Here is a 24,278-nt window from a genome sequence, read left to right as displayed (position 1 = left end):
GGACTCCAGCCACTTTTGGGACAAAACAGCACAAATCGGTAAACCGCCCTGGCTCCAGCGGGGCCTCCCCCTGCTCGGTGCCTATAAATCACCCCTGGCAGGTAGCTGGGAAGCAGCTGCTAATGATGGTTTTGCTGCGGAGCGCAGGAAGTCACCTTTTAACCCTGCCTGCTGTTGTTTGTCTCCCCGAACCGTGACAAAAGGACAGGCGCGGACAACGTGCCAGCCATCGGGTCAAAGCACGGCAGGAAACCTGGTCCCATACCGGCCAAAGTCGCCCTAAAAAAAAAAAAAAAAAAAAAGAAGCAAACCACCACCTTTCGACTTCGGGATGCTTGCCTGCAGCCGTTTCCGAGCGGCTTGGCGGCACGTCTCCCCATCCTCAGCTCCTCCCTGTTTGCCCTCCAGATGCAAGGAACGGTCCCAGAAGATGTTTTTTCGAGCGAGGAATCGCCTGCAGCCACACATCCCACCTTGCGACCCGTCCCCACCTGCGCCGCGGGACAACGGGGGCATTTATCACAGAACGAAGGCACGCACACGTGCGCCCGAGGGTTTGCGAGCGGAGCCGGGCAAATAAGTGCAATAAAACAAAGTATTCATTGTGAGTGGCGTTTTTTTTTTCCTTTGGCCCATGGAATATCCGTGATCGGATTACAATTTCATCCGACATATTCACTGTTTTTTGTTTTTTCCCCCCTCTTTTACAGCATGCGAGTGCAGCGGGGATGGAAGCTTCTTCTGTTTCAGAAAAGCTCCAAAATGCATCTTAGACCTTACCACAAATTAAATACAAGCAACTCGCTCCTACTTAAGCCACCGCTGGTTAGGTAGATCGCATGTCACCGTGCCTTTCTCCAGCTGAAAAATGCTTGCTTGAACTTTCTACCTTCACGTACTCGCAAGACACCTTCGGAGTTGGCTTTTGCTCCCAATAGCAAAGTCAACTTTTCAGAATTTCATTTCCTTGACTGCACACCTGAGAGTTGGCCACCTACTGTAGTTTGTGGGAAGGCTAAGGACAGAGAGAGAGCGATAAAGAGGTGAACACACCACTCACACCAAGGCATATTAAACCAGAGAAGGATTATTTGCTCACTTTCAGCCCTGACAACATCTGCTCTGCTCTGTCACGGTTTTCACGTGGCAATGGGAGCCCAACAGAAAGCAAATGCTTCTGCAAAAGTTTACCTACTTGCATCAAATAAAACACACCCACTGACCAAACAAGATTAAGGCCGGAAACCAATCCCAGGTAATAAAATGCAAAAGAAAAAGAAACACACTAACTTTTAAACCTGACCATGCAAACCCAGAGCATAAAGGAGAATGACCTCAAGGGAGATGAACTTACTGTGAAGACATCATCGTCACCGACCTCAGCCTCGTTGTGAAGCGTTGATGAGGAAGTAGTAGACCCTAGAAAGAAACATTTTTTTAAAAAACATGACATTGCGATTTTTTTTCCCCCATTATTATTAGGTTGGTGAACACTTGGAGGCTAACAACTTTATGTGTTGGATATATGTAAAAGAGTGGCTTAAATGAAGGAAGAAAAAACACCTGCTGCTAGCTGTGTTGGAAAGGTAGAATCTGAAAGTGTTTCTTGACATGTAACTGCATGGCTGCCAATGCTAATTAGCTATGTTAAAAATAGCATTTAGCATTTCCAATTGCAGAAGGCTTTCATTTCTGAATGGTAAAGCCACATACTAAACACTGCTCACGGCCAGACCCTCAGCTGTCAAGAAACCACACATGGGTTATTCTCCATCTATTCCTTAAAACTGGAGGGGGAAATCACCTTTTATTGAAAAACAAACCTCACTTTGAAAGGGAAGAGTTAGATTGTGCTTTTTTATTGTTGTTGTTGTAATTTAGGAAGTTATTAAATACTGTAAAGGTCTGCTGTGCTATTAGCTATTTGTCAGAGAAGCATCCTTCTCCATGTAAGCAACATGAAAGGAGCCGAAATAGATAAAACCATGAACAAGACTAAAATACTAGCAACTGCTTGGAAAATGGGAAGTTTTATCAAAAAACCCTCCTTATGACCTCTTCCCACACCCCACGGGTGCCCCCTGAGGAGCTGCTTCATTTGAGTTTGAACCACATTGCATCCCTGAGTGAAATAGTTAAATGCTTGGTACCACCTTCGCTCTGGAAATTTTTCTGAAATAACGTGCTTTATATAATGCTAAACTGCACCAGCCCCGGCTGCGTTCGGTTGCGTAATCACGAAGATGTGCAGAGCTAAGTGTGAAAGCCCACTTAAAACACTAAGTAATGTGAAAACATTCATGCCGTTTGCTATATTAGCTTTAAAAGTAAAAAAAAATAAAAATAAAAATCCAGACTCCCTCCAGAGCTGCCCAGGATTACTGTACTTGTGCAGAAAACTTAAAGATACTTCTGATGCTACATGAAATAACCTACCAGATAAAGCAGTGACTTAATAAATTGAAGCTTCAGATGCACGGTTTGTTGTGCTTAATATTACCTGCTAAATCTGATGAAGTGAACAAAAACTGAATGCTAAGTGAAACCCAAGGCCTGACACTGTGTGTGCACGTGCCAGTGATTGTTTTTCATTCAGAAAGCCTTATTTGGAAGTTAAGTAGGAGCACATTCATGAGGATCAGACTGTGCTGTTAATGTGATAAATATAGATTTGCTGATTTTGAAGTATCTGAGATACAGCAGAACTTGATTTTAAATACTTCCACTGTAAAATGGATTAGAAAGAGCAGTGTAGGATCTGCCCCATAGCAGCACCTCTAAAATACCACTCAATACAACTGAGCTATAACTCTGCATGGTCCTGTGCCACAAAGATAAAACATTGCTTTTATGACTCAAAACACTTCCCAGTTTTGGCATGCAAGGAAGCAGGGGGTCTAAACGTGACTTGTTCAGGTAAATGGCACAGGAAAGAGCAAATGAACAACTAGTTGGGAAGATCCTTCCTCAAACCGGTGAGATGAATATTTACTCCCCCGTGGCACTTTCCTGGTAATTCCCTCCCAGTAGCTACCACTTCCATGTTAAAGCAAGGACATCCAAAAGCTGAAGGTGTCTTAGGGAGCAAACGTCCTCAAAACACAATTCACCAAAACCAGATGGACACAACACTGCTCTGATCAAACGGGGTGAGGAGGAGAAAGGCTTTAGAGCGCTGAGTCCTACATAAAGTGGCATGGCTAAAACCAAGCAAAGAACCCATAATGAATTCATTTTCATTAAAATAAAATAAAGGAAAGTAGTATTGAATTATGGCTGTATTATGACTGATTGCAATGAGATGTGAAAAGGAAGAATTTATGACAACTTCAAAGCACAGGCAATTCAAATGCATTTTTTAACAGAATTAAAAAAAAAAAAACAAAAACAACAACACAACAAAGTCTTCAAGAGCAACCATTCAACCAAGCGGAGACAGACAAAACTAATTACTGCAAAAACAAAACAGTTTTTATTCAGCTCCGTGCAGGAATTCATCCTATGATTTAACAAAGACTTAGCAAAACTAAATTCGGCTGCACATAAAGACGAGCCCGGGCTGTTGCTGTCATCCCAAGCACGAAACCCAAGCCTATCGAAAAAGCATTAATAACAGACCAGATAATAATTAACGGGTGAAATCCTGACAGACCAGGCCAGATATGATGGGAAAATATTTGGACTTAAATCCCTTCCCTCCATAAAGGATTAGGAGACACAGCTCTCTGAAGTGAGCTGGGGCTGGCTCGGATAATGGATAATGCTGGACTACACTTGGAAGTGCTAGAGAGAGACTTTCAAGCCCAAGGCTTGATTTTAAACCCCTGCATCTTCCCATCTCCTAGCTGCAAACCCTCTTCCCCAGGTCTCCATGCACCTCGGTACCTTCAATGAGGTCCTCGATGGCTTTCCTCACGCCTCTGTCGAAGGCCCGAGCGTCAGCGGGGCTTTGAAAAGTGAGCCCAAACTTCCTGTTGTCGACTTTCCAGTGGTGGAAGGTCGGGTTCGCCTTGGTGTACACCAGGTCCTTCTTCACGAAGCACTCCAGCACCACCTGGGAGGGCGCGAGCCCAAGAGAGGAGCAAAGTCACTTTTCCCACGCGAAGGACAGAGCTGTCACCGCTTCAGCCCCGACCAGAGCTTTCCTCTCCCCAAAAGCAAGCCAAGTCATGATTCGCGCTACGCTGGTCGGGGAACATCCTTCCCTACTAAATTATGACTAATAAACACCAGACACTTTAATTGTTCTCGTAACCATCACACATTCATCTTCTTATTAGGGTTTAAGTAGGTGCTCGCTTGCTGGAGCAGATTTAGGAGGTGCTGTTACTCTCCCCCACCTTTTTTTCCTCCTTCACCCCCCGGACACTGCTGTGCCAAAATCCATTTCTAGGGAGATACCCAAGGAGAATGGGAATGGCTTCTAAGTCTTCCCCCGCTCCCCCAAAACCATAAGCATGGCTCAAAAATAACTTCAAAAAAGCATCCCAAGCAAAACAGCAATGCAAAAGACAAGCTGTACTTTATACAGCTTTAAAACACCAGAACTTTTCAAAGCAAGATCATTTCCATCTTGAATTATACTTTTTTCCTTTTTTCCTTTTTTTTCCCTGAGCCTGTGTGGGGAGCCTATTTTTAAGCCAGCCCATCTCTTCAACAGGAGAGGATTTCAGAAGAATCAAATACATAAAAACACCGTAACAAAATATAACATCCCAAACAGACTCTGCAAACAGGGAAGTGGCTTTATTAATTTGCTTTGTACGGGAAAGAAAAGCCCTCTTTTTTCAGATAAACAGCTACCAGAAGAAACCGAGTGCGTCAATTCATAAGAGACAACTTGTCTTCATATTCTCACTCTGCTCGTTCGAACCTTGAGCAGCACGCAGCATAAATAATTCATTGCCGTTTTTAAAGGCTTGCGCTGCATTACTCAGTGCAATGTGACTGGCTTCATGGATTCTTTACACTTCAATTCACTTCTCACATACCCCTGCTAGAGCTGAGAAAAACACGGGCCCTTTTTCAAGGGATCAGAGGGGGATCTTGGCACACGGGTGTTGAAAATTTACCTGCTCCTTCCCGGTGGCAGCACGACAGCCCAGACAGCGAGAGACAGCAATTCAGTAACCTTCTAGATGAGGCTGGGATTGTTTTGTCCGATCTGGCACTATCTGCACATGCCTTTTTTATTTTTATTTCTTTTAAACTTGCACAAGAACACAATAGCATCAGATTCGGGATAATTCTCATTATAAGAACAGACAAAAGTTGAATTAGGTTCTATTACCAGTTTGTCTTTCTGCCTTTCACCATGGATTAGAAATCCACTTCTTCCATTGCCCTCCGGGTATGTGACCTTGCAGACGCCAACTCTACTGAGACCGCCTCCTTCTTGTGGCAACCATCCCCCACTGGAGTCATCTCGGGTCATAACCACAGCTTTGACTCGCACAATATAGCTGTCACTGCAATGGTAACAAAACAAAACAAAACCTTTTGTGAGCATCACACAGTCTCATCGGGGTGTTTGTCTCGAGGGCGGTATTTGGACGGCACTCCTCCTCCCGCCGCAGCGCGTTTGCAGAGCGTATGCCCAGGATGGCGGGCCACCTCCCCAGGGCATGGCTGCTCAAGCCACCGGAGGGAAGAGACACACCAAACAGCCAGGAACGACCCCGTTGATCAACATGGTATCAATATCAAACAACCCGTGGTCCCGGATGCCCTGTCTCTTAAGCCATTGGGGATGGGGACCAAGCCACGCAACACCTTGAGGCCAGCACCGCTGTGGGATGCGTTAGAGTCTCAGGTCTTCATGGTGTCAGAAGGAGCACACAGCCCACATAACCCATGAACTCATGTTAGTGAGCTGGGGTTTGGGAGACGGCACTCAAATTCCTCCACAACTTGGACAGCCTTGCAGGAAAAACACAGCGTGGCTCCAGCTGGTACCTCAGAAGAAAGGAGCCAGGAACCAGCTTAGCTCAGATCAGCAGGACCATGAGGACCACACTGTGTCTGTAAAACAGCTCCACCACCTCCCTGAGGGGCTTTCAAAGGCGGCATGCCATAACCTTGAAAAAAACTATTCTGGAAGCAAGCACCCACTGTGCCAGGTCACAAGATCCTCCTCAGTGGGGGCCTCCACTTCCACAGGCCTCCCCTGCATCCCTTCCACAGGCTCTTTGCTCCAGTGTCTGATGGGGACATCAGTCCTCACGGGGAGGCCACCACAGCGTGGCTGGACGTCAGTTTGTGTTTTGTGGGCCTGGTTTGTGGGCCATGTTGGGGGTCTTAGTAGCTCTGCAACCAAGACACCCAACAAGGCCCACAAAGGCACCACAAGGCACCCAAACCTGGGAGAAACAGGGAAACACTAACATGGGCTACGAAAAAGGACACAAAAGAAAATTGCAGAGGAATTGTCCATCTCTAGGCCTCTAAGTGAGCTCATGAGGCGGAAAAAACTCAACCTTTATGGGGCTCCAAGAGGATCCCTAGGGGAAGAAATTCCTCCTTTAGGAAAGCTCTGTATCTGGACGTTTTTTGCAGCATCCCATGCAACATGACAAGAGAACAGGTCCTTTCTATCCAAAATTAAAGGCTGCAGCATTCTTCACGCAGAAGGAAAGCACGAATAAGTGCAAGGCTGCGGCAGGGTTCCTGCTGGAAGAGGATGTCTCACACCCATCTGGAGGACAGACCAAGGGATGGAGGTGGACATGCCTGGGACCAGCTCCTCCCTCCCCAGAGCAGGACAGATCTGCCAAAACACACTCTGAAATTTCCCCTTCGCCAACAATTTTTTTAATGGATACTCCAACCTTCTCGCTGGACCTACGTGATGAAGGCTGTTAACCTCTCGCGCTTAGGTTTCATCTCCTGTTGCACTGAGGACTTTGCACCGCCTGATAAAAACCTTTCAGCACACTCAGATATGCTACCTGCACCACAGCTGGCACACGGCAGGCACTCCCAGAACCCAGAAACAAGGTTTTTAACAACTTTTTTTGCCCTGAGTCCTCAGAGCAGCATGCTGGTACAGGAAATGAGGCAAGCGAGCCTATAAATGGATCCAGTTACCTTTTTATTTTCCATTGAACAACCATTTCTACATTTTACCTGCGGCAACTTGGATCTCTTGGCTTCCTGATACTTAGAATTAAGCAAAATACTTCAGCTGATTTCCTACTTTGTAAAAACTGCTTCCAATCCAGATTAATTTGTGTCTTCTTCTCTGTATTCTTCCCATACGGTCTATATGGATAAAGGGCAAAGAAAGCCAGCTATGCCTTTCTGTCTCAACCATCTCCTGTTCTCCAAGGCTCCTTTTTGGTCCTGTTTTTACAGTAACTCCTCTCACTTCTGGAGAATTCCCATTATATTTCAAGCTCTTTTCGGAGGTCAGAGGCACTAGATAAAACCTCCCTCCCCATCCTCCTGCAAAAGTCATCCATACAAACTGCTGCTTTGCCTTCCAGGCTTGAAAACTGCTGCTTGCAATACAGCTTCCTGTGTGATTTACCACTCTGCTGCCAGAGCCTTTGGCTGTCCCAACAGGAATGCAATCTTCAGTTACATTGCTGCAGAAATCGCCCATTTAAAGTAAAATCAAGAAATCACCAGTTACTCAGTACTTTGTATTTTCCTCCAATTATTTGCATTTCCATCACCTCTCACTGATGCCTAGGCTCAGAGTTATTTTAGCATGCTACACGTAAAATTGAGGTGCTGTGACTACCATCCCTCCCCATTAAAACCACACTGTGGTGGGCCCTGGAGCCATCCAGTTTTCCTTTTCCTGTCCACACTGACAGGGAGACAACCTCTGCTACCGAGGCCACCAACTTCACCCATGTGCCCAACAGCTGTGTGACACCTACTAGGGGAAAAGCTGGGTGCTTCGTTAAACTGAAAATAAAATTTTTGAGAGGCATTTTTTAGAAGCCAGCGTGGTTCGGCTGTCCCTGACATCCTCATCTGGGACACCTCCTGCACCTTGATCAGGCCTGTGGGAAGATGGCCAGGTTTTGGACCACGGTTTGCCCACAGCTAAGACACTCTTGTGATAACGGAGGGCCAGGGGGAAACAAGCTGGGACGGCAATTTTTTGGACCAAAACACAGCAATTGAGTAATTTGCTTTAACGGGAAGAGGATGTATTGATGGTGCAGAATCGCTCGCTGGCTTTCCAAGAATACATGGCAGGGGATGAACTTGAAGGAACCAGATTTTGACGTAGAAGGAACACCTGAATTTTACTCCATTCCTTATTGCTCACCATCTCTCACTCCCAACCATCCGAAGTACCATATAAACTCAAGTCCTCCCATTTTCAAGAGCTACCTCCTTAAATACATCGAGCAAGGGAAGCTGGTTTCCACCCCCCGCCACGGCGAGAAGACCTCTGCTCCCCTATTAGAAAAGGACCTTGTCCTGCAGAGGGGTTCACCTTTGGCAAGGTAAGCGGAGTGCAGCGCCTCTGGCTCCATTCACATCATCCCTTGGCACACTCTCCTACAGGATCAAAAGTCATGAGTGACGCTGCACTGCCCCGGGAGCCCGGACCCGCTCCTACCAGGCTCCAGCCCCAGATGTACGTTTCCCAACACGCAGCTGATGCCAGGGGACTTAGGAAAGTAAAAGAAAGAAAAACAAACAACAACCAAAAAAAAGCAACAAAAACCAGAAGGTTAAGGCTTATTAGGGATTGACGGCTTAGTGTAGTCACTGTATGAGGACTTACAAGCTGCACGTTGAATTTTCCAGGCTTCATTAAAGCCAAAATCGCATCTGCAGTTTCTGCCCATAAGCCTAGAATAGGCAGTGCTCCTTCTCCTCATGCCAGCATTGATAAATGCCTGGGAGGTCCTCAAATACCTCAGGTCCATATACGGGCCTTGCTTCCTTCACATGGAAGCTGTTTATTTTTGCTGGGATTTAACTTTACGTGAATGCACCAAGGCTCTGGCTACTTGCAAGCCATCACACCCCGCTGAGCTCAGGAGCAAGCTGCAGATCCCACGGGCATCGTGCTGGTTCAGAGCACCGCGAAGCCAAACAGCCACGTTGAAGCCAGCCCCCTTCACTTTTATGGTGGCAGCTGGGCAATTCGGCTGTTCCGGGAGGAATGGTAACGAGGTAGGTGAAAATATTTGGTTTGTTTCCACTAGCGAGATACTGACTGCCCCAAGGATTAGATAACGCACATCTTTCACGTAGTTAAAAAAAAACAAAATAGCCCCAAATCCAGCAGTAGCCTTAGTTCCCCTCGTTTTATGGGCTTCTAAAACTTTAAGACCGCTCTAATTGTCGGGTTTACGGCCCGCATACTACGCCTTTCATGCAAACTATTCTTAATTATGCTCTTAAATGGAGTCCTGTGCTATCTTAACCCTACAGATTCGTCTTCAGCAGCATGAAAAGCTGCAGAGGAAAGCATCCGCAGGGATCACCCAGCTGCATGGCAGGCGGCCAGCTGCTGCTGGGGCTGTCTCAGGTTGTTGGCCAGCCCCACCCAGAACAAAAACCATAATGAACCCGGGGAGGAGAGGTAGTACAGCAAGCCACGTGCTGCTTTTATTGGAAGGGAAAGAGAGCCCTTTAAAAATTATAGCTCGTGGGTGTGCATACGTACATATAAAAATATATTAAAAAAAAAAAAAAGTGCGTGCGTTTGTAATTGCTGTTCTGAAGGATATTGAGAATTTTCCTAAACACGGAGTGACTGAATGATTATTTTTGTGATAACTGAATCACAGCTGCGTTACCTAACTTTTACAAAGCATTTGTGCGTCTAAGAGACCGGCTCCATTCACAGGGGATACAAGCACTTTGCTGCACTTTGTAATTCCTTTGGCGGATAAGGCTTCCATTTTTCGTTTAGCTGGAGGATGGGAAATGGCACCCTTCAGATTTGAGGATGGACAAATAAAGTGCCTGGGCCTATTCTTCTCCTAGAAGCCCTTAACCTCTAAAACTCCTCTTGAACACCTTCTGTAATTCAATACATATATATATATATTTAGGAGGTAGCAGTTCTTTGCTAGCAAGGCTAGTTGACAAGAATGTAAGCTTATGATCTTCCTCGCTAACACCGCCATAAGTTCATTCATTATTTTCTTCCCATCTTGACTTTCCAGCTGGCAAGGCCAGGAGAGATTCAGGTCTCAGACTGAAAGGTAATTGCTCCACAAAGATCCAACCTGGAATTTGTTCCTCACTGTCTTCACTCCTAGTTTCCACCCAGGCTGCCACAGCAGATCAGGCGGGCGCAAAACCACCGTCACAGTCCCTTCCATCCCTGCACAACGTCACCACCAGCTGTGAACATCTACAGCTTCCACACAGAGGTCTGGTAGGCACCTACTGCTGGACATCACCAGGCTGCCCTCTCATCCATCAAACGAGCATTTAACGGGCTTCCAAAACACAGATTCTTGTCTTTAATGTCTCTGCATTCCCCCAGGGAACAGCCAAAAGGATGGCAAGAGGCTACTAATGCAGCCAGAGGTTAGGTTATAAAGCTCAACCACAGACAGCGAGTGTTTAAGCACAGTTTGAACTATTCAGATACATGCAAATTTAGCTCTGCAGTCACTGGGGCACAACCTATCTACAGAAACTCCAAAAACTACCATTCCTAGAGTCCCGTCTTCTTGATCTAATGCTCGCTCGGTTCTTCAACCTTCTAGCAAGGGTGAAATATCTGCAGCACTTTCCTCTTTGAAACCACAGCGTTTCACTTTGTTAGAAGGAAGAGCATTCTGAGTGCACAGAGCCACAGCAAAATAAGGTTTGATATTTCAGTATCATTTAGGTTTCCAGCAGGAAATCACTGTTTCATTATAATACCAGCAAGTTAAAAAAAAAAAAAAAAGCCATCTGTGCTGCTTTGGTAAAACCCAACGTTAAAATGGAACCCGTACAAAAACTGTGGAAAACCTCCCCAGTTTCAATGCATTGGTACCCATCTCACCAGGGCAGGATTGACAAGGGGGTGAGGAGAGGAAGCAGAGAACCAGAAACTTTCTGGTTTGCACCCAGAAATTCATCCTTGTGCTCATCACTACATTGTACCGAGAACACAGAACCCCTGCAGAACTGATCTCTGGTACAACAAGCTTACAACCTCTATTTTTTCCCGACTTTCAAAGCCAATGCTGACGGGATAAAAAGACGTTCTGGGAAATTTTGTTTTCCACCTCAAAGTAGATAGGAGGCGGTTCGAACCGATCTCAACACGCCTCGCTCCAGCGCTGCCTGCCCAGTCCTGCAGCACGCGTGTCCTGTGGCACTCCACCTTACACCAGGATTAACCTCCCAAGCTCCGTTTCAGGATGTTTCCCTCCCTAAATAAACCAAGAAAACTTCCCTGGCATTTTGTAGTGGCATTCGGCTTCACTCTGAAACCAAAAAAGAGTTTTCTCTTCCAATACCCTCGCACCTACAATGGAGCTGCTGAGCCCAGCTTGGCAGCACGCTCAGCTCTTACGCTGATCCACCATTTCAGGAGGATAATAATAATAATAATAATAACAACAGCTGCCTTTCTGGGTCTCCAGTGGCCCCCAAAACAGGATAAAGACTGGCCACGTCCCGGCTGCACCCCAAGGTTTGCTTCCAGCCCTGCAGCTCGGTTACCACCCGCTCATAAAAGCCTTTGTAGCAGAGACTAACAGCAGTTGTGTTTGTTTGTTTGTTTTCAGGGGGAAAAGGACTTCTCGAAAACCAAGACACCTGCAAGAGCCCAGCCACCCACCTCCGCACCTCCCTCCAGCCACAAGGCAGCGGCCAACAATGAGGCCTTTCAGCACACCCTTTGTTCAGCGCTGAAGTGGGGTTTTATTTAGCTTATGAGAAACAGCCCTGTCCTGCTTGCGGGGCTGCTCGCGTTTCCAGCGCTGATGGGGCTGCAGAGCGGGGTCCGGGAAGCCTTCGCCTGCAAGCCAAGACCTGGCCCTTGCTCCAAACCTCCCAAAGGGCCCCAAAAACCCACACGGAGGCTTTTGTCCTGCTGACAAAACTTTTAAATGAATGACGAGCATTCCTGAGCTGGAGGAAACCTCATCCAAGCCCCCCCAACTCTCCTTCTCAATGGATTATTGAATGACCTTCAGTTTTGCAGTTTTAACTTTCCTTCTAAATCATTCAATGGATTGATCCTACAGTAAGTCATCACCGCTGCACACGGCAGCGTGTCTTGGAAAGTTGTAAGGAAGGGCAAGGCAAGAAAAATCATTTTATTAAGGTAATTCATTTGACTGATTTGCCCTGTGGCACACTGGCTAGGCATGCAGCACGGGCAAAGTTGCACACGCAAGTCGCAGTAGTTTCATGCAAGGGTACAAAATATTAACAGATTTCAAGGAAAGCTAATTAGCATTATCATTTACTGTAATGAGAAAGGAAGTTGTTATTGCATGACAGATGGTATTTGTTTTATATCACATGCAAGATAAGCAAAAAGCGCATAAAAGCCTGGCCAGCCAGCCAGGTAGTTGCATGAGATCTACATCCTGAATTGATTTTTTTTCTTTTTTTCTTTTTTTCTTTTTTTTTTATTTAAAGACACAACCAAGTTCTATCAACTTTCTCTACCATATACTGACCACAAAAACTGTTACAGATATCATACATTAGCTAAAGAATGATATTTAGTAAAAATAAGACATAAAAGTAACAAGCAAAGCAAACACATCGTGCTTTTTTTTTTTAAGTTTTCTTGCCCTCCTTAATCTGTATAATGCGCCTAGAGATTGGACACCGCTCACCAAAAACCAGAGAGGAGTGCCATGGGCAGATCTATGTGGCTGATGCACAAGACGATGCCACCTCCACACGACCCTCTTCCCACGGCCCCATAGCCTGGTGGCAGTGGTGACACCCGGCACCCTATCCCATTCCTCCCTGCGCTGCCGTGTGTCACGGATAAACCACGCTGTGAGCTGTGGTGATGACACACGGTGATACTCCAGAGCACGAAAATGGTTTAATAAGTATAGACAAAGAAGAGGAAAAAAACACCAGGACCCCTATGCACTTCGCATTTCCCTCCCACCCTCCTTTAATTTTGATGGGTGAAGGAAGGAGCTCTGCTCTCCCCCCGCACAGCTAGGCAGGCTGACGGACGATGGGATTGTGCAAATGTACAAACAAACTAACAAAAAACCCTTTCTGTAATTCCAGTCAGATCTACTGCACAAAAGGCAGGGGTCGGGGGGGGGAGGTAGAGAAGAACAGACACTTTAAATCAAAACATTTTCATCTTTTGCCATCTAAATACATTTTTAAGAAAAAGAGATTAACTGTATCAAAACCAACATGCACAAAAACAGTCTGCATTACAGCTCTGTTCAGCCCCTCCACCCTGCTGGAGAAGGGCAGTGAGCGAGGCAAGGGGCCTCTCCTGCAGCACCCTCGGCATTTCCCCCTGGATAATTAATTAAGAAAGGGCAGGCGTGAACTCGATGCTCCTGCAGAAACGGCACGGAACCAGCGAAGAAAGCCCGCACGGATCAGCTTGTACGCATCCACTGCTAAACCACCCGGCTTGGGGAGGATTCAGAAGGGCTATGGAGGAAGAAGGGGGGGGAAAAATAGAGCAAAAAAAACGAAGGTGCCGCGAGGGAAGGCACGTACCTGCCGGGGGATGCCATTTCCTCTACATTGCGCCCCCGGGTCGCTCCGTGTCACCATCCTTGCCTCCGCCGCGCCTCAGGCTGACCCCAGCCCAGCTGGTGGCTGACAGGCGGCTTCCCCCCTGTGCGTGATTCAGCCTCCTCGACGGATGTGCTGCATTGTGCCGGGTGACTCATCCCCCAGCTATCCTGCACGTTAGAGCCCTGCTGTACCATTACTCATTCGCCAACATCCTCCCCGCTCCTCTCCTCTCCTCTCTCCGCTCGCTCGCGGGCGCACCGACCGACCAAAGATCCCTGCTTCCCCGCCCCGCCGATAGGCTTGGAGAAATAATAAAAATCAAACAAGGGCCATCCAGCTGCCATAAACTAATAACAGCGGCTCACGGAGCCAAGGCGCTGCCGGGGATTGTCGCAAGTTGTGCCGGAGCCCGGGGCACGTCACTCACGCCTCCAGGTCCAAAGTTGAGCGTGGGCGTCCCCTCCCCGCTCACCCTGCCCGTGCTTTATTCCCAAAAAGCCGGTGTGCTCGGAGCAAGGGGCTGGGAGAAGCCCCATCGTGGCTCGTGGGGAGCTCACCCGGTGCCACCCCGAGTGTCACGGCTGTCCTCAAGTCCTCCCCATTATTTTAAGGCGAAAAACGTTGCTCAAGAAGTGCCTCAGTGCAAGCAGCAAGAATGAAAATTGTGACACCGGGGCTCTGAAGCCAGCTTCTAAAAATACTTGCCTGATTTCTGAACTAATTTACACTGATGGTTGGAGGAGCGGGGGAAAGAGAGCTAATTTAGATGTTTCTAGGCTCAGCTTTCCTCAAATCCAAGATGTTTTAACCTCAGGTTGCGGCAAACATCACTTTTTCCCAGGATGGAGAATAGCGGCCACGATGATGCTACCTGAAAGCATCCTCTGGGAAAGCCGTGCCCTGGATTTTAGGGACATAACCACCAAAAACCATGCACATTGTTGGAAACTTCACGCTTGGACCACAGCAATACTGACCTCAAGACCACAGAGGCTTGAGCCCAGTTTTGCTGTGCAGACAACAGATTGTAAAGTGAAAATGCCCGGGACGCTCAGAGGAGCCAGGGCAGAAGCATTTGCTCAGTTCTTCACTACAGCACCCTGCGAGCCCAGCTCGTTGCTTTCCTCTCCTGGCTCTGCAGCAGCACTGCTTTTACCCTTCGGTGCTCAATACAGCAAACATCAGCCCTGTCCTCAGCTGCCTCCAGCGAGAAGTCAGCACACAAGCCTAAAGCAAGTCAGCCAGAAAAAAAAAAAAAACAACAAAAAAACAAAGATGCCTTGCCCGTTTTGCTGCAAGTCCAGTTTCTAAAGCTTTTTTCTCTCGAGGGACAAGGGAAGATGAAATTAGCCTCCCAGTGCAAGACAAAACTATCTTTGAATAAACCATGTTGTAATCATGTTTCTGAAACAGCAGCTTAAGCACTGACATCTCTCCAGTGCCTGCCCATTTCGTTGCCCTCCTGCTGCTTTTCTAGAGGTTCACCGGCCCTCTTAAAAACTCCAGGTGCAGCACAGGGTCAAACCACAACGTGGGGATTTTCTGCAAAGTCACCCATCTGCTGGTGTGCCAGGATTCACCCAGGAAGGGCAAAATGCTGTGAGAATACAAGACGTGGAGAAGCTCCCTGCTATAAACGCCGCGGCGTGCTCGACCCATGCGGATGCAACTGAAGTCGTGGCCTGGCTTTCCATCCGCATAGAGAAGCGAGTGCATCGGTCAAGAAGTACCTCACTCGGTTCGCTTCGAGCTCCGTTCCCAAGGGTTTCCTCCGAAAGGAAGCCAGTCTCAAGTCACAGGATATTTGTAAGCATCAACTGAACCCCTGGCTGGCTTCTTGCTTTTGCAAGTATTCTTTAAACTTGAGGCTAAGCTAACAAACCTCACCTCCAAGCCTCCAAGTCTGGCAATACTGCTGTGCTTTTTATTTTTTTTCTTTCAATTCCCTCTGTCATTTTTTCCCCCTTTAATTCCACCATCTCCAAAACCACCTTAGCGTGCCTATCGCCGCCAGCTTGGTGCTACAGTGAAAAACCCCCTAACGCTTTTCTGCATTTCCAGGTTTGGCCAGGTGAGCGACTGCTCCCATATAGGCACGTTTTCCCCAGTTTCGAGCGGGATGCACGCTGCTGCAGGCTCCTGCTATTAGCAAACTAAAGCAAACATTGCAACCGGAGAGCCAGCGAGGCGGTGGAGCTGCTTCCTGCTGCCGGCCGGCCAACTGCGAGCACGGTTCAAAGAGCCGGGACTGTGGTCAGAGCGAGAGGAGCTCCTCCTCACCGCAGCTGCTGGAGAAACTGGGATTTGGACGAGGAAACCCCCTTGTCCCGTTCGTGTCAGTCATCTTAATGGGCTGAACTTCAGCAGCACGGCGCGGGACCGAGCCCAGCGGCTCATGAACCCAGCAAGAAGTTGCTCCTTGGGAGAGAGGTGAAGGATGTTGCTCTTCCCCGTTTTTTTTCCTTCACTTAAAAACAAAACAACAAACCCCAAAGACTTTATAAACATCTTCAGAGTAGCTCTTTTTGCCCAGCGTTTGAGACAGATCTAAGTTCATTCACACCCTCCTTCTTGCCCACAAAGCTGCCTTAAATCCAGCCTTTGTCCAAGTCACGTTGGGAAAGATGAGGGAACAAAAGTATATGGCTGAGATAGGAGAAAGCATGTAAAAGCTGATTCCTAGGTATGATTTCATATGTTTTATGATGTTTACAGATGTTTTAGATGGGTTGCACCTGAACATGCATTCAAAGGGGCACTGAAATGCTCTTTCTTCCCTACCATCTCCGTGCCGTCCCTCTTCTCCCCCAGGCAGGAGCCTGGTACCAAAAAGCAAGGTACCACAAGTACAGCTGAACACTGCTTCTTTCAGATGCAGTATGGCAAATCCCACATGTGTATCAAACAATTAGGTCTCACTGACTGTTTCAGATTGCAGTCAGGGAACCTGCTGGGGTGGATGGTCTGTGAACACCCATCTTGGAGCATCTCTGGCCACAGCACGGCTCAACCCTGTGTATGCGTTTGTCAATACGGAGCTCACCTGGATGTTAAGCATCACTAAGCATGACATTTCCTAACACAAATGCACCCTGAGCACTGCAGTAAAACTAAGAACAGAGAAAAATTTCAGTGTTGAAGCTGGAGGACCGCTCTGACCACAGGTATCCCTTCACCACCCACATCACCGCACGTACATCAGTGCAACCCCGGGTCCCAGCAAAGACATTGCCCCTTTATAAAATACAGAGGTGCTAAATGAGCACGGCAACTCAGAGGCAGCATTTCTATTTCAAACTGTGCAAACCAAGGAGACTCTTTGCACATCGGTGGAAAAAGGCCCGCTTGATTGTAACAGCAATTCTTTTTTTTTTTCTGAGCGTTTTAAAAGGCTTAGCCTTGGCCAGACCCCTCATTCTTACAGATGCACAGACTTTTGTGCACACGGACGACAATAAACACCGATCCCAGCATAGATGGGTACTTCCCAGCATGTAGGAAGGTGCTGGGTGGAGGCCATGTGGATTTAATTTTCCTGCAACAGACCAAAGGCAGGCCGCTGAGTGCCTTGCTTGCCTCCAAACAAACATCCCCGACCGTAAGAGAGGTTACACAAATGAGACATGCCCAGCTCCTCTGCGCCGAAATAAGGCCTCGTGTGCTTATTTCCTAATTAAACTGCTCCTCCATAGCTCCTAATGGATACCTGGTCAAACAGCTGCAACCCACGGCAGGAAATCTAAAATGTACTTTGCTCTCGTGTAGCGTGGACTCTGGCATCACAGGGCAAGCTGCAAATGTTCACTGTCTTGAAAACTGCTGGTAAAAACCAAGACCTTCCTCCTTCCTTTCTTTGCACTTAGGCACTTAGTTCAAAGGAGACATGCTTTTGATGTCCTGCCTGTCCATGGTTTGCATCTGAATTCACTTTTCTCCCACCAGGATTGATATCTCACAGGCTGGCCAGCCAGCAGAGCTCGACAGCCGAGCTAATGGCTTCTTGCAAGTCATCCCTCTGAAGAGCTCATCACCTGCACAAGCCAAGATCAATCACTGCTACCAGGGGTCAGATGTATGAATCCACCCAAGAAAACACCGAGGAAGACTGGTCATTCATAACACAGGCTGAAGAGCTTGACTTGGCTGGTTGTTCCTGAATTACAACTTAGTTTTATTTCAGCTTTCATCCAGACTGCCTGGTCTAAGTGACTCTCTGTGCCAGTTTATCTTGAAGAGAAAATCTGATGTGATGAAGAATCCAAGATTCCTAAAACAAAAACACCCAACCACCTTTAAAAAACAATAAAGTGAGCGCTCTTTGAGCTTCTAACCACCAAACCATCACATCTTCACTTTCCCTTGCTGCAGGATGACATCCTTCCCAGCAAGCACTCCCAGACTAACGATGTGTACCCCAGACTGGAAGACACCAATAGGCAATGCACATCCAGTTCCTTGTTTTCTCCCATTTCCTCTGTGCTTTTTAGATTTCAAGCCACTCTTAGTGCTCTTTATCAGGGCTGGCACTATCTTTTGTAGCAAGATTCAGCAGGCCTAGAGGCAAGCACTGTGAGATAACCTTTATACAGCCACATTCTTAAATCCACTGAAAACTTCCATAAAATCATGTTAACCGGCCCCAAAATAATATACTTGAGCTGTCATCAACTGCACCTCCTTTCAGCCAGCTGTTTCCAGTGCCTCTGGGAGCTGGCTGCTGGTTTAGACACTTAAAGGAAGATGCATGAAGCTTACTGTGATTTTTAGTAGCACTGTAATTACTTTACTGATAATTTAGGATTGCCACATCCAGCATTAGCTATCTGTAAGCTTTCTGATGGAGGTCCTACAGCAGCCAGAGCTTTCTCACCAGTACCTTTGCTTTCCTGCAGCCCAGTGAGTGCATCTCCTAACTTCCACTTTGTTCTCACTGCAATTGGCTTTCCTGTTTACATTTCTGCCTGCGCTTCCCTCGCAAAGCAGAACGGGCTGAAAAAAAAAAAACAAAAAAAAAAAAAACAAAAACCAAAAACCAACAAGCAAACAAACGTTTCCTCAAGCTGCAGCCGGTTGCGTGCCCCCCCCAGCCACCGTGCAGGTCCCATTTAACAGCTCGGTACTTCCTGAGCTCTGTTTAATGGGCAGCTATTTTCAGTGCTGTCAGATACTGCGGGCTGGAGTGCCAGCAGAATACAGCACCGGCAAGGAGGATTTCGGCCACATAGGGCAGAAAGGTTCATCTGGAGAGATCACCCCAGGGGAATCCGGCACCTTGGGATAAGGACGAGTTGTTCAGTATGCTGCACATTCATGTTTTCGTGCTGATTCCTTTTAAGTGAAAGTTTTGGGTACTTCTGCCTACGGACAGAGTCCTCGGGCGTACCTGAAGACGACTGAAGCCTCCCACGGTCTTCTAGCAGACCCTGGGGAAGGAGTTTCTCGTCCCGTTCAGTCAGGATTTCTGGTGCAGATTTATCATCTAGGGCTGCCATCTGCGCCTGCTGGCTTACTGGTGTATGCCAGAAGACCCGTGCTCCACACAACTGGCTAAAACACCAGGTTTTGGAAATACCAAGTACCAGTGAGTCCATTCACTCAGGAGGCCACAACGCTGCACTTACGCATGCTGAACCTCCAAAAGTTTAAGAACATCACACCAGAACTTGAATGCTGAAGAAAAGCAATGATACCTTCTTGCTGAGGACCTCTGAGAAGAAATTATTTGCCTTTTGTCTTTGGGCAAAGCCCTCTATAGCCCAATAAATTACGCAGTTAATGCCTAGAGGGGAGGAAGTTGACATACCCTGATTTTTTTTTTTTCCAAGTTCTCACTTGTTTTTCAGTTTCTCAAGCTGTGTTACGACCACACTCGACGTGTGTGCAGCAGATGATAATGGAACCACAAATGTTTATCTGACTCCAAAATGCCTTTTTTTTTTTTTTAAAACCTCCCCCCCTCCTTAAACTCAGATTTAACTAGAGCTTTAATTCCACTTTACCAAGAACTCAAAACTGACAGACACCTCGGTAGGCGCAAGCTTATCCTTCGACACACATCACAATATCTGGTTTCCCTTTTCCTGCATGCACTTTCATCCAATTATATTACGAGCATCTGCCTCGCTTGCTTAGGACTTACTGTTATTTGTGTCATTCCCACTGAGATATTGGAGCAGGAGAAACTTTAGGAAGGAAGAGCCTTGGTTTGAGGATGGGCAGCCCTGCTCTGAAGCAGCCAAGCTCCTCGCGCACTTTACCGGCAGGGGCAGAGGGCAGGAAGGAATTGCATCAGGATCTGCAGCACTAACAGGGGATGCAGGTAACCCTCCACGTCTCTCTGCACATGGCCAAATTACAAACACACAGCAAAATCTGACTTGCCTGCAAATCAGCCTCAGCAGGGCTTTACAAGCCCTTTCTCTTTTTCTGTTTTAAGGCTGAAGTGGTGGCGGCAAGGTCTCCAAATGCCCCCATGCACTCGTGCAAGCAGCAGCTCCGTGCCCAGCACTCGAGTGGGATGTTTTGGCTGTGAGACAAGACTGCCAGGGAAGCAGGACATGCTGGGACTGCCCTGCAAGGCCTTGTCTGCTAGAAATTGATATCCAGAGAAAAACAGTGACGGTGTAGCAGCGTGCTACTGGGACAGAAATATGTACACACTGCCCCAAGGCAAGCTGAGCATGAACTTCTGAAAGCAACTCGCACCCAGATGGGAAATCACACGTTGCCTGCCAAAACTCACCATCACCCCCACCCCGCCAAAACAAAACAAAACTGAAAAAAAGACCCCACACCTTTCCAGGACTGATTCAGCCACTGGAATGGGACGAGCCATAAGGGTGCTCAGCACCAGCCTCCAGCAGCTGATAGCATCACACCAGCAAGCTCCTCGCACTGCCCACCACACAGGCCCTTTCCACAGCAGTATAAGTCAGTCATGCAGCAGCTTAAAGGATGGCAGCCACCCCAATGCGACAGGTCAACACAAGGGCTGGATGTCCCACAAACTGGGGACTCCTCTACTGACTACCACTTGCCTTGTGCACACCTTCCTGCTACCAGACTTGATGGAAACCCATGGCTGTCTGGAAACAAGCTCCAGATGCTGCAGCATCCCTTTTTTTTCCAGCTGTCCAGGTGACACTTGGATGGGAGACTTACAGATGTGCACCCAACCAAAGAGATGGAGTGTAGCTGAAACAGCGCGCTGCCAAAACCCACACAAAGACAGTGACCTCTGGAATTTGGGGCTACTTGCAGATGTCCTAAAGGATGCCATTGACTAAGTCATACAGAAGGTACTTTAACCCCTGGCAACGATTCATCGAGATATTTTTCTAGCAAAAAAGCCTTATTACCGAGGGAGAGTTTCCTACTATTTGCAGGCAAATTCAGAGGAGAACAAGTAGATACTAATTTGTTAAAGAGACAGATAAACATGTACAGGAAATACTTCTATGAAGGTCCTGATCCTCTGAAGATTAATAATCCACAGTCCTGGAGACAAACCCACGACACTGAGGAAACAAGCAAACTATAAAAACAGGAAGAAGTGGAAGCTTATTTATTTATTTATTTTCATGTTATTTTGAGTGAATATTTGTTTTTCCGAAGCCCAAGACACTGGCGAAAGCCTCCATCTGCAGGTCAGACCGTTCTCTATACAAAAGCAGCTGCAGAGAGCTTCCTCACCCGGGTCCCCAGAGCTGTCAGCCCGGTGAGGCCATCCTGCATGTTACGGATGAGCTGTCTCACTCGCCAACATTGTTGGGGTTTTTTTTTGGTTTTCACCTTGTTGAAAGCCATTTCGAGGCACTGCAAGGGCTGTCGCTGCACGCACGGCGTTGTGTAGGTGATGCCAATAAGCCAAGTTATTTTGCTGTTGTATTTCTGCCCAGAGCCATGGGACGAAGGCACTCCCTCCAGATAGATATTTTAGTATATTCACTATAATATCGGATTACGGTAATACCTGTTGGAAATGAAGGGTTTTGTCACTAAAGCCACAAAGCAAAGCTGCTTTGGACTCAAATTCCTTTGTTTTTGTTCAAAAGAAAACGAAGCTACCACCACTTGAATTACAATCCCTTCGAGGATGCTGTGGGGACACGCTGAAGCCAGCCACCACAGCCTCTCCCGCGACTTGGGGGCACAACTGCTTTCAGACCATCACAAATCACCACATCACCCCTGTGTTCAGAGGCACTGACACCTAAAGCTGAATTAAGGTGCCACACGCAGACTTCCCAGACCACAGACCAAGTTCCACTTAACCTTAGAAAAGGTTTGTTAAAATATTTATCCCTCTGAAATGCTCCTGTCACACTGAATGCTTCTTTTATACTGTATAAAGTCCTTTTTTTTTTTTTTGTCCACTGGAAGTAACCGCTTTGAGCTTGGGCATTCATCACTTAAGAAATGTAATTAGATTTCCAGGTTAGTTTATGGGTGCTACCGAGCTGTGGGGGGAAAACAATCTACATTTTAAAAAGACAAAAAAATAAAGGCAAGTGCAGCACCACCGACTCTACTTCTCACTTGGATTTGACTTCTTCCACGATGGCAATCAAGAACTAGATGCTATTTTTATCATGTATGAAACATTTGTATAAATATCTATATATTTTATAAAATATTAAGCATTTTCTATTTGCCTGACATATAGAATATACCCAGCCCCATTTCCTATTTCTGTCCGTATCAGCTCGGGCACTGACTGACAGTAACGCTGGCATGGTTGATTAAGTTGCAGTAAAATCCGATAGAAAAAAAAAAAAAAGGATCTGACGGGTACAGCTCCAAAACAATTCAGAAGTCCAGCTCACCCAAATTATTCTGGACCACAGAAACCCTGGTGCCACTGCAAGGATGCAGAGCTTATCAGCACGTTCCCTGAGCAGATGGAGAAGTGATGGTCTGCAACCAGAACTGGACCCACGCTAGCTGGGCAAGCTATGGGTACCTGCCTTACTCTACTTCACCTTCCCTTTTCAAGTGATTATTTTCATTAAAATCCCACCTTAATGTTGCCCAGCCAAGCAGACCAGCTGTTAAATCAGCGTTTTCTTTGTCTCCCACATGTGTAAGCACACCAAAGTTTCATGAACATAAGCGGCACGATGAAATGTTTTACATCGCCTTGCAACTCTCCATGTTGACTGACAGTGTTGGTAATTAAACAAATCTATCAGAAGCAGAAATAGGAATAATAATAAAAACAGACACAGACGGAACCCTTGAGCGCCAGCTTCAAGGGAACAGCTGTCAAGAAGTTCACTCTCTCTAGATAAAGAAGTACTTGAGGTGTTTGTACCACAGTTTGTACCCAGATCCGATGTTTCCAGACACTTGGAGAAGGAGACAGGTTCGTGCCAGGAGGTGGGGAGCCTGCCTGATCTCGAAAACTGAAAACCAGGTTTGGAAGTAAGAATGCAGCCACGTCCTATGAGCACACCTTGCAATCTGCAAGACATTTTAACCCTGAAATCTCACCTGGATATTCCGACTTCACTTCTTATTTGCTCGAGCTACCAACAAAATCTGGACAATACTTTCACAAAAATAAAGATATAAAATATAAAAAAAATAAAAAAAAATACTTTCACAAAAAAAACCCTTAGACTCCTGCCATTACAGAAGTTCATCAAGTGTATGTCAGTAAGTTTTTTCTCCATCATCTGCCAATGATCAACAAATACTTTTTTGGAAGTCATGAACTGGCTCCTCAAATCCTTTATTTCAAGGCGTACAGGAACATCATGAAGCAGCAAAATGCTGAAGAGTTGGCCACGTCTTCGTGTGGGGCATCTCATGGCTTCTTGGCTTTGCACAGTCCTGGCTGCACGGGACATTTTTGCCTTGGCCAGTAAATCAACTGGTGTTTGAGGCCAGCGGGTCCTTCAGCAAGTCAGAGATGCAAGCTGAATGCATCAAAAATAAAAAATAATTAAAAAAAAAAATCGAGTGGCTTTAGAAATCTCCATGGCACCTGCAGACTCTCCTCCCAGCCAAGGTGGCAACTGGGGAGTCTGGGCTCTGCTGCCAGGGCCCCCAGATGCCCGTCGTGCCTGCGATGAGCAGCTGTTGCCGGTATGGAGGGTGGTACGGGGACTATTCCAAAAATCCTGCTCCTGGAGAGTGCCTGAGGCTTCCTCATGACCTTCTGCCAAGCAAGCAGCAGGCAGGACTGGGCCGGAGCTCCAGCTGGAGGGCAGGAGATAAAGGAATGTTCTCCTTCACGGGCTGGTCCTTTAACCATTTGACATGGGAATCCATCTCCACCGTTTCATCAGCCCTTCCTCAAGCCCTTAGGTTTTGGGGTCTTCCCTCCCTTGCCCAGAGCCCCCATACTCAACGAGGTGGCTCCTCGCTTGCTTTCCTGAAGCAGCGCTGGGGTTTGGCTCTTCCCAGCCTGCCGGTGCCTACGTGATTTCCAATAGCAGCACTATCACTGAACAGGGTTTTATTAACTCCATCTGCTAACAGCTGGCAAAGCAACGGCCTGCATCCATCGACTGCAGAAGGCGCTCCGTCTGTTTAGATTTATAAGGCTAAAATTAAGCTTTTCCTTTAATACAGGGTAATTTGGGGGTTGGTGTCCCAGTGCTTGTTAG

General features: G+C 47.0%; 1 protein-coding gene across 2 annotated transcripts in view; it reads right to left on the bottom strand.

Annotated features, from left to right (window-relative positions):
* The window catches only part of SPRED2 (sprouty related EVH1 domain containing 2), a 58,685-nt gene that overhangs the window by 19,495 nt on the left and 14,912 nt on the right, over window positions 1–24,278 (bottom strand). Inside the window, exons 1-4 of one of the 2 annotated variants that reach the window (XM_032184738.1) lie at window positions 13,645–13,890; window positions 5,291–5,468; window positions 3,886–4,054; window positions 1,355–1,419 (exon numbers count right to left, since the gene is read on the bottom strand). In XM_032184738.1, coding sequence (XP_032040629.1) covers window positions 1,355–1,419; window positions 3,886–4,054; window positions 5,291–5,468; window positions 13,645–13,661 — 429 coding nt within the window. In that variant the 5' untranslated portion in view covers window positions 13,662–13,890. Of the gene's footprint in view, window positions 1–1,354; window positions 1,420–3,885; window positions 4,055–5,290; window positions 5,469–13,644; window positions 13,891–24,278 lie in introns of those variants that run through there. The other variant, XM_032184737.1, reaches the window with a different exon arrangement.

Source organism: Aythya fuligula, chromosome 3 (assembly GCF_009819795.1).
Source record: "Aythya fuligula isolate bAytFul2 chromosome 3, bAytFul2.pri, whole genome shotgun sequence".
Lineage (NCBI taxonomy): Eukaryota > Metazoa > Chordata > Aves > Anseriformes > Anatidae > Aythya > Aythya fuligula.
This window is presented reverse-complemented; position numbering and strand designations above follow the sequence as displayed.